Below are 15,136 nucleotides of genomic sequence, written 5' to 3' on the forward strand. Positions count from 1 at the left end.
CACCTCCTCGTCTCCTCGTCTCCTCGTCTCCTCGTCTCCTCACCTCCTCGTCTCCTCCTCTCCTTGTCTCCTCGTCTCCTCGCCTCCTCGTCTCCTCCTCTCCTTGTCTCCTCGTCTCCTCACCTCCTCGTCTCCTCGTCTCCTCGTCTCCTCGTCTCCTCATCTCCTCAGCTGCAAATCCCACAAACTTAGAAGAAAAATCCCGTAGACAAAAATACATAAGTCTAATATAAGTCCTCTGCTCTTGCTCTTTTCTCCACAGAGCTGGTTGTGAGCAGAAATGGGATGTGCCCTGAGTTGCCAGGTTTGTTTTTTTTGCATGAATTATGAGCTTCTATATTTAGACTGAGATCCCCCTGGGGTCTGGGTTTTGGGGCTTTTCAAATGTTTTCTTTTTCAGTCTCAAATGTGTAAGAGCTTTGGTCGATTTAGTTTCAATAAGAATTTTCCAAATAATTACAAATATTTTAACAGTTAAACGTTTGTAAACTATGAACTTTGTTTGCTACATCATTTTATTTTCAGACGAGATATAACGACGTAAATCAGGTTTTCCTCGACAGTTTCAATGGAACTTTATATAATTATATTTGTCAAATCAAACAATAAGACAATGAAGGAAATCAAACAAAAATGAGTCGAACCAGAAAGAAAAAAAAACAAAACAAATAACTGAACAGAGTCAGGACTAAACCAGGACTAAACCAGGACTAAACCAGGTCTAAACCAGGTCTAAACCAGGACTAAACCAGGTCTAAACCAGGTCTAAACCAGGACTAAACCAGGTCTAAACCAGGACTAAACCAGGACTAAACCAGGTCTAAATCAAGTCTAAACCAGGACTAAACCAGGACTGAACCAGGACTAAACCAGGTCTAAACCAGGTCTAAACCAGGACTAAACCAGGTCTAAACCAGGACTAAACCAGGACTAAACCAGGTCTAAATCAAGTCTAAACCAGGACTAAACCAGGTCTAAACCAGGTTTAAACCAGGACTAAACCAGGTCTAAACCAGGACTAAACCAGGTCTAAACCAGGTCTAAACCAGGACTAAACCAGGTCTAAACCAGGACTAAACCAGGTCTAAACCAGGACTAAACCAGGACTAAACCAGGTCTAAATCAAGTCTAAACCAGGACTAAACCAGGACTAAACCAGGACTAAACCTGGACTAAACCAGGACTAAACCTGGACTAAACCAGGACTAAACCAGGACTAAACCAGGTCTAAACCAGGACTAAACCAGGTCTAAACCAGGTCTAAACCAGGTCTAAACCAGGACTAAATCAAGATGCTCAAACGGTTCTATTTATCTGCTGTGACTGAAAGGGTTTTATTCTGCCTCTTCTCTTTCAATGTTAATATTATGATGATTATTTATGTTTTAATGTGTTTTAATGTGTTGTATTGTGTTATATTGCGTTGTCTCTAATGTTTTTCTCATTCTGTAAAGCCTTTTGAATTCCCTTGTGTACGAACAGTGCTGTAAAAATAAACTTCTCTCGCCTTTTCTCCAGTTTTCAGGTGCCCGGTTACGCGCTTCTGTCGTCAGATCTGGCAACCCCGCAGTGTCCGCGGCTGAGGTCTGGAGACAGGAGGCTCCGAGGGCGGCTACGTTTGCACCAAAATGCCGAATAAAACGAAAAAAGACAAGGTGAGTTTCGTGCACCGGGGAAGGAGGAATTTATCAAGCGAATTTCCGAACATTTAACCGTTTTGCGCGGTTAAAAATGCTAAAGTTAGCTTTGTGGGAGTGATTTGGTGATGTTGGTTAGCATTTAGCATTAGCGCTGTTTCCATCACATTAGCCGCCGTTAGCCTCTGTGCTACCACTGCTGTACGATTTTCAATTTATTTTACTCTCTCAATATTCCAAAGTAGGTTGTTTTTAAGTGAGTGTTTTGTTAGATATTCTTACAGGGATCTAGTATAAATATGGAAAAGTTTGCATAACTTTTATCCTTGGATTGTTGTGGAAATTGGATTGGTGAGATTGCAAAGTAACATTAGCTCAAGTGCTAGCTAGCAGGGGGCTATAAACAGGGGTCTCCTCGCCCGAAATACACACCTCAATCATTATTTGCGTTATTGTTTTAGCTCCAAAAATTAAAATTAAAACAAGTTGATAATATACTAATTTTAAACTTTTTTTTTTGGTGTGTAAACCTATTTTTGGTAAAAGTGAATGTTAAAATATATAATAAATAAAATTGAAACATGAAATTAACGTTATGTGAATTATTGAAAATTTTGAAAATAACTATAAAAAATAATAATAAATAAAATTATGTTATTAGAATAATGTTATATGGCTTTTCTTATATGTAATAAAATAGCTGGTATCATTAACCGGGGAGTGGCAAACACAAGACATTAACAGCCTCACATAATCATAAATCCTAATCAATTTTTCTGAATGAACTTTGAATTACAGATAATTTTTGCATCATAAATACCTGCATTAGTCCAGTCCAGTGCAGTGGGGCAGACCGCAGCAGGTTATATTTAGCTAATAGTTCTTTTGTGTTAAACCTTCTTACCACTAATGACATCAGCGTTTGCCTCAGATTTCCTCCGTGTGAGAGGGGAAACTTACTTAAATATTTCCAATTTATTTAAAGGGATGATATTACGTAATTCTCTGATCTGTGTTCTAATGTTTCCTCACCACAAACGGACCTGGAGTTGTGTTTTGTTTCATTCTGACACGTTTAACACACAAACCTGCAGACTGAGGCCGAGTTCTTCTCTCAAACTGAAAACTCTCATTAAAACACGACTTGAATCTCACAAGAGTCAGTTTTGTGTGACATCGGACCCGTTTAATAATTGAACTTCGATGTCACGATGTTAAGATGTTTGGATTATTTTTGATTATTTGACCAAACACTGAAATCTTTCTGCAGAATAAACAAACTTATTTCTGCTTGTAGAATTCTCATTATGCTTCAGTATTTATAATTACACTGTGTCCTGTGTCCTCTCTATTATTGAACAGCGATTAGTCCTGACGTCTCTTGTTCAGTTTTGTTTTCCAGCTTGTTTTTAGTAATTATCAGCTCATATTTTTGCCAGGTCCCTGTAAATGTCTCTGTTCATGTTCAAGTCCCACAAAAGAGTCATAGAGTGTGAAATTACATTCATACAAAATGGCTTCTACTTTTGTCGTTTGTTTAAACTGTGATTTCAATACAGTTCTTATATTATGTTTTGGGTTATTGCCACTTCTAATTAGGGATGTGCCGTTTCAGCGTATTCAGTTCCGATACCGATCATTTCAATACTAGCTTTAAGTATCTGTCAATACCCGATATCAGCTGATACCAGAGACACAAAACAGCATTTATTTACTTTAAAATAAGACAAAACTGATCCAGGTGTGTTATGCAGCGCTTAACTAACGACAAACCAGTAAAAATAATCTTATTACATTATCGTGTTCCACCAGGATATCGGCTGAATCGATATTTGGAAGCCGATATCAGATCCCAGTATCGGATCAGTGTAAAATAATGTTCATTTTATTATGTTTTTTTTCTTTCAGGAGTCGCTAAAGGAGAAGACTAAAGGGAGTAAAGGCGGAGGGCAGGAGAATTCAGAGCATGAGGTAAGTCTCCTCTACCTCGGGGGCGGCTCCTCTACCTCGGGGGCGGCTCCTCTACCTCGGGGGCGGCTCCTCTACCTCGGGGGCGGTCTCCTCTAACTCAGTTCTATTGTAAAACTGTCTTCATTTATATTAACGTGCAAACTGATATATTTTATTATAGTTTAAATAATGTTTGTTGTTGTCTGTTGGATCCAGTGTTGACGTTTGAGTTTCAGTTCAAATGGACTCCGTGTTCAGTTTGTGTCTCTAAAGTCCTGACTTAGAGCTGGAGATCGACTGATGTGGATTTTTTTCATGGCCGCTGCCGATTGTTTAGAACAGAGCAGATATATTTTCACCAAATTATATCTTCTGAATTTAGTAGAAACTCATCCACCGCCTGTTTAACTCCAAACTGTAAGAGACGTTTGTTGGTATTTTGCAGAACCATCTTTAGACTGAACTGTTCAAATGAAGCTTTATACTGTTATTTTTTATTCAGATTTAGTCAAAAGATTGTCCCAAACTATCGCCCTCTGCTGGAGAGTTAAGGCCGATAGTCACGACTCTGAAAAGTGCAAATATCGGCCGAGCCATGTATCTCCCGACCGATTATCAGTTTATCTTTACTCAGGGCAAATTATCGTGTTTTTAATAATCGAGATTTTGGAAAAACTGCAAAGTTGTGAAATGGAGGATTATTAAGAAACAAGTTCAGACACTTTGAAAACAGGTTCTGCTTTAACGTTTGACATATCGTTTTGGACATACGGCCCAGCTCCAGCCAAACTGTGAACGTCCTCAGTCTTTCCACGCTGAACGTTACTGTAGATTTAAGAGATGGACCGATATTTCACCGATATTGGACCTTTTTAGCGAATGGAGTATCGACCTTAAATCTCCAGCACTGGTCGATGTTTTGTTCTAGTCGATCTGCTGCCTAAAAAATCCACAAAAAGCTTCATATCAACGCTCTAAAATAAAGAGAAAGCCTCAGAAAACGTGACCACAGCTCTTATGGGTGTGTGGTATAAAAAAAGAGGTTTGGGGAGAGTTTGTAGTAAATATAAAACGGATAATTTGGCAAAAAATAATCAAAATCAGCCCAAAAAATATCAGCAGATCTTTCATTTTAAACCTCCATTTCACCTTTCAACACATTTTCACATTAAAATCTAAACATCCCTTTGTAATTCTAGCGTCTTCCCCTCGTGTTTGTAGTGGTTCTGTATTTAAACCCGTGATCACATTACGTCTGCTCTCGGCTGAGTGGTTTTCAGTTTTACCTGCAGAGCGAGGGGCGTAATGGCTTCATAAGAGCCGGTTCTGACTGAGTGGGCACATTCAGTGAGTCACAGCTCCGCGTTAACCTACAGCTAAATGCACCTAAAGATTACATCACCGCATCAGCCCAGGCCTTTTACTCCGCGAGTCCGAGACCACGGTGAAAACGAAAAACTCTTTCTTTAGACGATAGAATGTGACTTTTGTAGCTTTAATCCATGTTCTAATGCTGTTACCTCCTCAAAAACACAGTGGAATTGTTCTTTTCATTCACACATGTTTGAGTCACACTTTATTGTTAGTCTGTGACATCTCCAAAGCTCAAAACGCTCTGTTCCACCTCGTGATGTCATCAAGTGGTAGCGGTTTTCAATTTAACAGCGAGCTTTTGCCTTTTGTTTCGGTAGAGATGGGCAATTCCAGAGCTGAAATGATGATCCACATTATTATTCTAGTGAAGGTGTTGTGTTCCCTCACCCCAGACGCTTCCTCCGGCTCCTCTGGTGGGACCCCCGGGCGTTCCCAGACCAGCCGAGAGACATATTGATCTGAAACTGACACCAATGCGTTTTGTATTCAAATGCACTGAAACTCTACTCCACGACAATGAGCGTTTGATCTCTGCTCCACCTCAGCTTGAATTTATCTAAAAAATTAAACACAGGAGCAGATAAAAACTTGTAAAGATGACGTTTATGTTCTAATTTATTCTATTTTTTTCATTTTAAGCTTTGATATTTTGCATGAGAATTGAGACTGTTTGCCTTGATATTTGCGCTAATTCAAATTTCAAGTCTATTGTGACGTTCTGTGCAGCTCCGTCTTGCTTCATTAATGTGTTTTTTTTGTCGTTTGTGCAGGGATCCAACAGGAAGAACAGTAACAGTGTCCCTCCCACGACTCAGCTGCTGAAGGGGAAACAGCCTGGGCCCCAAACCCCCCTAAAGAAGGACAAAAGACAAAGCTCCTCACGCTTCAGTCTGAGCAACAACCGAGAGCTGCAGAAGCTGCCTGCGTTTAAAGGTAATGTGCTCAGAACCGACGTCAGTAACACGCCCGATCCAAACTCCCTGTCCCAAACACGCCAGTCCAAACATGCAGGCTTAAACTCTCCGGTCCAAACTCTCCGGTCCAAACTCTCCGGCCTACACTGTCTGGTCCAAACTAATCGTGGCGTGAGCATCAGGATATCCCCAGCTGTACTGTCTGTTGTGTATTTTCAGGATGTTTTGGACGTGTGTAGGTTTAGAGGCTGAAAACATGAGTCTGTTGTTGTAAAAAAAAAAAATTCTAAGGTTATAATCAGCACTGGGCCCGACGTGATCATTACGATGTCGACTTAACGTTCAGTAAAGATCTTATCGTTCAGTCAATGAGAGATGGAACAGTTATTTTTGTGGATCAGTATTTATTGTGGTACTTTAGGGATCCTTTTGTTGTTTTATGTATCACAGATTTGAACTGTAGAGACTAAATAACTTCTTTACATATTGTGTCAAAGCGTGTTATTGTGACAGGCCTCTCTCTCTGTCTCTGCTGCTGTCAGACTCGTCGTTTTGGTCTTAAATGTTTGTATTAACCCTCTACATGACCCTGGGGTTTGGTTTTTTTTAGTTATTTTGAGGTGTTTGTTTTTTTTAGTTTTTTGTTTTTAGTGTTATGTTTGTTTTTTTAATTTTTTTGCAGTTTGTTTTGTTTTTTGTTATTTTGATCTTATTTTTTGAGTTATTTTTATTTTTTTATTTTTTTATCCTGGGGTTCATTTTTTTGTTATTTTTATTTATTTATTTATTATTATTATTATTATTATTATTATTATTATTATTATTATTATTATTATTATTATTATTATCATTATTATTTTCAGTTTATTTAGATTTCTTTTGTTAAAGTTTTTTTTTTTGTTATTTTGAGCTTATTTTTTGAGTTTATTTAGATTTTATTTATTTATTTTATTTATTTAATTTTTATTTTATTTTTAGTTTTTTCTGTCCCCTCTCTCTGTCTCTGCTGCTTCAGACTCATTCTGGTCTTAAATGTTCGTATTAACCCTCTACATGATCCTGGGGTTTTTATTTCACTATTGTGTCTGTAAATCAAGATATGAACATTAATAACAGACAAATCAGGTCCTTCTTTCCCTGATTTCGCTCCTGTTAGCGTTAGCAACAGGTTTGATTGACAGCGTTGCTAAGCGTCCGCTCCCTGTTAAACCAGCGCTGTGGGGGTTAAGGGGCGTTACCTTCAACAATTTAAACAGGACGTTTTGTGGATAGTTTTAGGGTTTTGTTTAAACTTGAATCCTAAAATTGAAATCGTGATCTTCTAGAAAATCTTTATACATTTTGAGGAATTTCGTTCACTCCTGAGAGACCAAATTACTTGACGAAGTTCATAATATTTTAATAGGCATTAGCATTAGCATTAGCAGTTAGCCGCGATCTTTGTCTTCGTCCTCTCCTCCTTCGGTATGACATGACCCAGCCCTAAAATAAACCACAGGGTTATCAGGTTTTATACTCCATAAACACAATAGTTTTATGATATGTAGTGAAATTATAAAATAAGTCTTTATGATTTCATTTTGTAACAGTTGAAAGTGCGATAAAATTTGAACATCGTCTCAATAATAACAAACAGATGATGGATATTAAAACTACCTTTAAGTCGCTTTTGTATTTTTTTCTTGGGTTTTCAGACAATCTAAACATTTTTCAGGCTGCGTTTGCTAATTTGTGCGTTGCGTCTCCATGGTAACGGCTGAACTTTCCACCATAGACATGCATGTTGTGAACGTCCCGAGCGTGACGTACACATTTTGTTGGTACATTTTCTTTAACCTCCAGACTGTGCTGAAAAAAGGAGCTTGTCTGTTTCTAAATTGTTGTTTTCGCCTATAGAAAAATAAAAATACTTCTTTAATAGTTTTTTAGGGACTAGACCAGACGAGGCACGAGATTAGCGACACGGGAACGAGTCCAGATGAGATTTTGGCAAAATTTGAAATGAATAAATCGCGTGGTTCAGTTCACAATTTTCAGCTTCACATTTATTTTTATATTTTTGCTTTCATTTTGGCACGATTGTCTTCAAACTGCAGCTTGTCAAGAGGTGCGCTTAGCAAAGTTAGCGTCTTTTGTTGGCCAAGCTACAAGTAAACATGTGGCGTTAGCATTAGCCAGAAGTTTTTTTTATGTTCTTTTCTCACCTTTTTGTTTAAATCAAACTCCTAAACAGCTCCATGAATGAATCACAGGCTCCTGATAATGTGTCCCCTTTAACTCACTTTTGTTTTTTTTGTAAACTTTTTTTGGCTGTGTTTGCTAACGGGTGCAGTGTGTCTCCATGGTAACCGCTGAACATTCCACCATAGAAAAACACGTAGAACGCACCCATTCCACTTGCATTTGAGCTGAACGTGTGTGGCCCGGGTGCAGATGTGTCGTAGAAGCAGCTCTGGACGTCAAAATAAGTCCACTGTGTCTAAGTGTAAACGGTTATTGTTTTGTCAAGAGCGTCAGGAAGTGCGCAGTCAGCATGCTGGTTGTCGTTAGCATTACTGTGATGGCAAAATTCAGCTTTGGTTTCTGAAAGTGCTGAACAAAGTTAGCCCCTTTTGTCGACGAAGCGAAATGTAAGCTTATTTTTGCAGAATTTGTGGCAATTTTTTCTCTCAAGATCTTGTCCCGTCCCTTTAATTCAAAACATTTAAATTATAGTTAATTTAAATTTTAATTATACATTTGTGATATTGTTATTCGCAATCATCTCAGCCGTGATAATTGTTTGGTTACGGCCTGTGTTCATACTCTCTTGCGGTCTATACGATGCCCGTCTCCTGTGTTTCTCTGCACCATTCATGACTCTAAGCTGAGGAGGGCGTTACGTAACCGTGGCAACAGACAGACGACGACAACGACGTACACGGAGCAGACTTAACCCCAGAGTCTAATTTTAGTAGTAATCCAAAGATAAAGCTGTAATTCCACGCTCCTTGTGTCCAGGACGAGCCCGTGAGCAGATAAACCGGCCTCCTTCTGCCTCTAGGGAACAGACTCGATACTCGATACTGATCCCGATACCACGATGATAAATAAAAACACTTTCTTAGCTGCGAAAAATGAGTATCTAGTTTTGATATTAGTTTAAGTATCGATTAGTATCTGATTTTTGGTAGCTATATATAAAAATCCCTCACATCCTTTACGTTTTTGTTGCTTTTTTTTTTAGATATAAGGAAGTGTTTAAGGTCAAGATATTGATCCTTTGCAGCTGATGTCATCACGTTTCCCTGGGGGTGTGACGCTAACTAAAGGCACTACTCTGCCTGAAGCGCTCTAAGACTTTAATCTGAGTTTTATTTTAACACAATCTGACCATAAAGGGGCGGCTTAGTTGGAATTGGAACAGGTGAGCTGATTTGCGCTGTTGAACAAGTCCCTCTCGAATAACATTACAGTCACAAGCTAGCTAGCGTTAGCGTTAGCATTAGCCACTCTGACCTTTTTGTGTAAAATCAAACTCCTACACAACGCTCAGACTGATCACAGGCTCCTGAAAATGTGCCGTTTAAGTCCATATTGTATTTTTAGACTATCTTAAAGCTTTTTGGCAGTGTGTGTCCTGTCTCCATGGTAACTGCTGAACACTCCACCATAGCAATACATGCAGAACTCTCCCAGCGTGACGTGTGTTTGCGCAAAATGTGTCTGGCCCCAGTGCAGATATATTGTACGAGCAGCTCTTGAGGTCAAAATGAGTCCGCTGTGTAAAGAGTTTTATTGTCAGAGTATCGGGAAGTGCGCGGTTAGCATGCGAGTTGTTGTTAGCGGTACTGTGTTGGCCGAACTCCGATCTAGTGCTTAAAAACTCATCGTAATAATCGTAATAGTAACTAGGATGCTCAGAATGTATAAGGTCAGTGAGGAATAACTTTGGACCACTGTAAAAATATAATGTTTAGAGGACGTAAAACTAGCACTTCATGACACATGTCACAAGGTGGAACAGAGCATTCTGAGCTGGATTAAAGCTCACAGGAGTCAGTTTGTGTGATATAGGTGTGTTTAAAGGGCCCTTATATAAATCTTGGACCAACAGTTACGAGTGTTCAGCCGTCACAAAAGTGTAACTCGCAGATATTCCTTCGCTAGCTTTGTGATCCCTGGGAGGTTTGCTAACGCCGTGCTACCGTTAGCCCCTAGTTATCGCTGGGTCTTGTCCAAACAGGCTCCATGTTTTCATTCCAAGCGAGTTCACCTCCTCCTGGTGCAGCACATGTTCACGACGCCAACTGCAGAGACTCGGGTTTAAAAAAAGAGCACGGCTGAGGGCGATATTATGAGGACGGGGTTTGAAAATGTGCAGAAATATAATGTAGAATAAAACATTTCTGTCAAACGTATTGAAAATCAGATACTTGAGCAACACTGCGTGACATTTCCGCAGTAAGAACAGATATTTTTTGCGTTTTTCGGTGCAATCAAAACATCTAAACGTGAACTGTACTGTCCGCATTCCTCAGCCAAGACATTTAAACGCCCCATATTACGCAAAATCGACTCTTGTGAGCGTTAATCCGTGTTTTAACCCCGTTTCCTCCTCAAAAACAGACCTGAAGACTGTTTTCTGAGAGTGTTGAGAGAAGAACCCATCCTAAAAATGCAGGGTTTGTGTGTTAAACATGTGTGAATGAAACAAAAAACACAACTCCAGGTCTGTTTGTGACGATAGAACAGAGATCAGAGTGTAGTGAGCCGCTTTCTAATAGATTTACTTAATATTTGAGTCTCTCTTCTGGGATCGAGAGGTTTGTTTTTCTCATTATCGCCCCCTGGCTGCCTCTCTGCCTCTGAACTCCCAGCACTAATAAAACACCGCCTGTGCTAAAGGTGTAATTATTGTTATTGTGAGATCTGCTGACGCCATTTTATGTTACACTCGAGTCTCCTGTTGGATCATTCTGTGTTTGTGGGAATATGAGTTGGAACAGTTAACATGTTCAGTCTGTAAAAAAGACGTGGACTGAGTGAGTGTGACGTCACCCACGGCGTTCGGCTCCAAATGAAGCTCACGGAGGCTGGAGCAGGTATAGAGGCCGATCTGGAGCACAGTTCCATATATAGAATTCTGCAGCAGTGACAGAGAGAGGCCACAGTTTTTCTATAGAAAGTGAATTGGAGCTGGACTTTTCAGAGTTTTACCCATGTTCTGGTCGTTTCTTCTCGTTGAGCCTCTGAAGTTGTATTTGGACTGATTCATGTTTGAGTTTAATCTTTAATCCACTATTTTCCGTCGGCTCCCATTGGACACTGCAGTTTTCTAACACAGAACTCGGCAGACTTGTTTCATTTATGAAGTGGTTTTAGATGAATATTGTGATTTAAAATGTGCAAATTATAACAGAATGATCCACAGAGATGAGAACCATAGAGACACAAACACAATAGAGCAGATTTAAATTAAAAATAGTACAGTTTCTTCCTTTTAAAGTCTCAACTCTGCTCCAAACCACAACCTTTTACCGGCAGAGGAATTGACTGTAGCTCTCTCCATTAAAAACATCAAAAACATAATTAGAAATCAGTTGATCTGAGCTCAAGTTTGTTTATGTAGCACATTAAAAACAACTTGAGCTGACCAAAGTGCTTCACATAAATCATATCTAGATGTAGATAAACATCTGATGGCGTTGCCTCGGTTCCCTCTGTTGTTCAGGCTCAGTTTGGTCGGTGCTGCTCACTTCCTGTCGCTCACACAAAGACTTCCCCTTTCCTGTTTCTGCCACACCACCTGCAAAAGTCACACTGACATAACGGCACTAATATCAACGCGACCGTAAACTCTTATTACCTTAGCTGCTGATTATAGACGTCGGGTTCCTTATTTAGCCAATGAGAGCAAAGGGTTAAAACGACATCATCAGAACACGGGGGCAGCAGCGACTCTGGACTCGCAAATATTGTGTCCATAGACTGTTTATATAGATGGACATAGCTAATCTGTTAGCCGCCGACGTCCAAACAGGAAGTGATCATGGGCGCGATTCTGGCTCCAATTCACTTTTTATGTAAAAACCATCACCTCTGTCTGTAATAGCTCTGATTGTGACTGAAGACCCGGAGAAAAAGTTATGAAAGACGACTCAGTAGCGCCACCTCAAACTTTGATTTTCATGGGGCCAGTGGGAGCCCGACCCAGTAAAAAATCAATGTGAAAATCTGAAACTCACATAAAAAAATAGAACATATCAGGACATGACAGAAATGATACTATTGCCCCACCCTAAAATGTACAAGAAGTTGGCCATATTGGATCAAACCGGGGAATGACAGAAGCACACATCGCATTCAGGACATCTCCTCGCACAGTTTTCATCACAAACACTTCAAATAGGGCCAAAACGCACAAGACCCATGTGTGATGAAAGATTATCAATTACATTTTGAATATGACTTTGGGTGTGGTCATTTTCAACAATTTTTGGGGAAAAAAAATGCTGAATATGATGATATGTAAATCAAGGCGCTGTCTCACAAATTGTCTCTCTAGCGCCCTCTTCAAAGTATATTTTCAAATATTTGTATAAGACAATCTGTATGTCCTGGACATTTAGGATGGGGCACAATATGAGAACGTCACATGACTCTAGCTGTTACGGTTTAGGAGAAAAATAATGGGTGAAAAAAAATTCTGTTATTTTATTATTATACTTGCTGGATTGAGGCCACTTTCGCCCCTGAACATTAACGAAAAGTCAGTCTTATTTGACCTAAAACTCAAGATTGGAATATACCGTAAATTTTGGACTACAGAGCGCACCTCAATATGAGCCGCACCAGCTAAATTTGAAAAGAAAATCAATTTTGTCCATATATAAGCCGCACCTGAATATAAGCCGCAGGTTTTCATATTGTAACATGAGACATTTACACAGAAAGACGGTGCACGACACGCTTTTTTAAAACTGTGCCTGAAAATTGGCACCAACACGACATCAACACGGGATGAACACATCTGCAGGTTTAGAAAATAAAGCTGCACGGAAAATCTGCTTTTATTTCCTCTGAAAACTTTTGTCGTCTTTTTACATTGACCAAGTTGGATTCATTGATGCCGAGCTCACGTGCAGTGGCTCTTATTTCAGGGGTCGGCCCCGCGGCTCCGGAGCCACATGCGCCTCTTTCAGCCTCATACTGCGGCTCTGCGTGGTTTGGGAAAATACATTTTAAGTATTTAATTGAAGTGTATTTTATTTGTGTTAGCTCTTTTTTGTTGTAGTTTAAATTGGAAGATTATTATGATCTTAAAATAAAATTATATTTTCTTATTTTTCGTTGCTCAAAATAAGCGTCACACTCGCGGAACAATGTTCAAAACAAACACCGCTCACGTCTCACAGACACAGACACACACCCCGACACACACCCCGACACACACCCCGACACACACCCCGACACACACCCCACACACACCCGACACACACCCCGACACACACCCCGACACACAAACAGACACACACCCCGACACACACCCCGACACACACCCCGACACACACCCCGACACACACCCCACACACACCCGACACACACCCCGACACACACCCCGACACACAAACAGACACACACCCCGACACACACCCCGACACACACCCCGACACACACCCCGACACACACCCCACACACACCCGACACACACCCCGACACACACCCCGACACACAAACAGACACACACCCCGACACACACCCCGACACACACCCCGACACACACCCCGACACACACCCCGACACACACCCCGACACACACCCCGACACACACCCCGACACACACCCCGACACACACCCCGACACACACACAGACACACACACAGACACACACACAGACACACACACAGACACACACACAGACACACACACAGACACACACAGCTCACAGTCCTGTGTAAAGAGCCCTGATTTTCAGACGCTGTGCGCACAGGGGTCAGGAGCAACTTTGGCCCGTCCCAATGACACACTAATAAGCTCGTCCGTAGATGTATCATGAAAATCCTGCTGGAAATTGCCCCAGAAATCTATTTGATGTAGTAGCAAGTTTATTATCTGCTCTTGTCTCCGCGATGACGTATCACGTATAACACATCAGACACATCGCCCAAAAGTAGAGCCACAAGAGTGAAAATGAGCCAAAACAAAAGTCTTTGGAGAGATTTTAACAAAGGGGAAAAGAACAACTGAGGAGCCAGAAGAGGAGACTACGATCTCCAAGAAAAACAAAGATAAATTTAACAGACAATGCCTACTTAAAATCTGGGTTTGTCGCTACAGGTGAGTCTCACGCACAGTCCGCTCTGTGTAATATGCAGGAAAAGCAAATGAGGCAATGAAACCTTCAAAACTGCTTTGGCACATGGAGAATAAGCACCTGGGATTAAAAGATACGGCTTTAGAGTTTTTTTTTTTTTTTAAAGAAACTGCGGAGCAGAGTAGACATAATCACATAATCGGCGCAGGGTCACACTGATACAGTGGTTTGGTGAGTTGTATTTTTTATTCACTTAAGTTATTTTTGCCATATTTATCTGCCACGTGTAGAAGGCCGGTCTGTGAAAATAAAACCTACATTATTATTATTATACACAGTGTTATCTTCATTTTAGATGTCAAAAAGTATTTGCGGCTCCCAGTGTTTTATTTTACGTGGAAAGTGGGTCCAAATGGCTCTTTGCGTGTTAAAGGTCACGACCTCTGCTCTATTTCCTTCTTTATCTTAAAAACTGCATCATATCCATTTCATGATGCGCAAAATGATCGTTCAAAATCAAAACTAGTGAATTCTTCAGAGCAGAATCTTTCCCCACATCTGTCTCACTTTTACGTTTACAGCTAGAGAGCGCCCCCCAGGGGCCGTTATCCAGTAAAATTCCATAAATAAGCCGCACTGCTGTATAGGCCGCAAAAAGCGTGGAAAAAAAGTCGCGGCTTATAGTCCGAAATTTACGGTAATTGTTTTTTGAAATTTGTACTTAAAATATTGAAAAATGACTCTGTAGCACAAATTTTCTCATAGACAGTTGAAATTTGGCACATATATCCTTCTTGACATACTGATCAAAAAAGCCAATGGCATACCTCTACGCTGATTTTGGGGGAGGTGCGATGTACGTGGGAACGAAATGCGGGATCTGTGCGGTGGCGTGGGCTTCACAGTCGCAAGAGGTGGACTTTACTGTAGACTAAGTAGATGTTATACTCTAATCCAACTATGGC

At 40.4% G+C, this 15,136-nt stretch overlaps 1 protein-coding gene across 2 annotated transcripts in view; it reads left to right on the forward strand.

Moving 5' to 3' along the window:
• Positions 1–1,537: 1,537 nt before the first annotated feature.
• Positions 1,538–15,136, forward strand: part of ppp2r5cb (protein phosphatase 2, regulatory subunit B', gamma b) — a 47,223-nt gene continuing 33,624 nt past the window's right edge. The window contains exons 1-3 of one of the 2 annotated variants that reach the window (XM_033990839.2): positions 1,538–1,655; positions 3,546–3,608; positions 5,732–5,894. In XM_033990839.2, coding sequence (XP_033846730.1) covers positions 1,629–1,655; positions 3,546–3,608; positions 5,732–5,894 — 253 coding nt within the window. In that variant the 5' untranslated portion in view covers positions 1,538–1,628. Of the gene's footprint in view, positions 1,665–3,545; positions 3,609–5,731; positions 5,895–15,136 lie in introns of both variants that reach the window. The other variant, XM_055232062.1, reaches the window with a different exon arrangement.

Source organism: Periophthalmus magnuspinnatus, chromosome 24 (genome assembly GCF_009829125.3).
Source record: "Periophthalmus magnuspinnatus isolate fPerMag1 chromosome 24, fPerMag1.2.pri, whole genome shotgun sequence".
In the NCBI taxonomy this organism is placed as follows: Eukaryota; Metazoa; Chordata; class Actinopteri; order Gobiiformes; family Gobiidae; genus Periophthalmus; species Periophthalmus magnuspinnatus.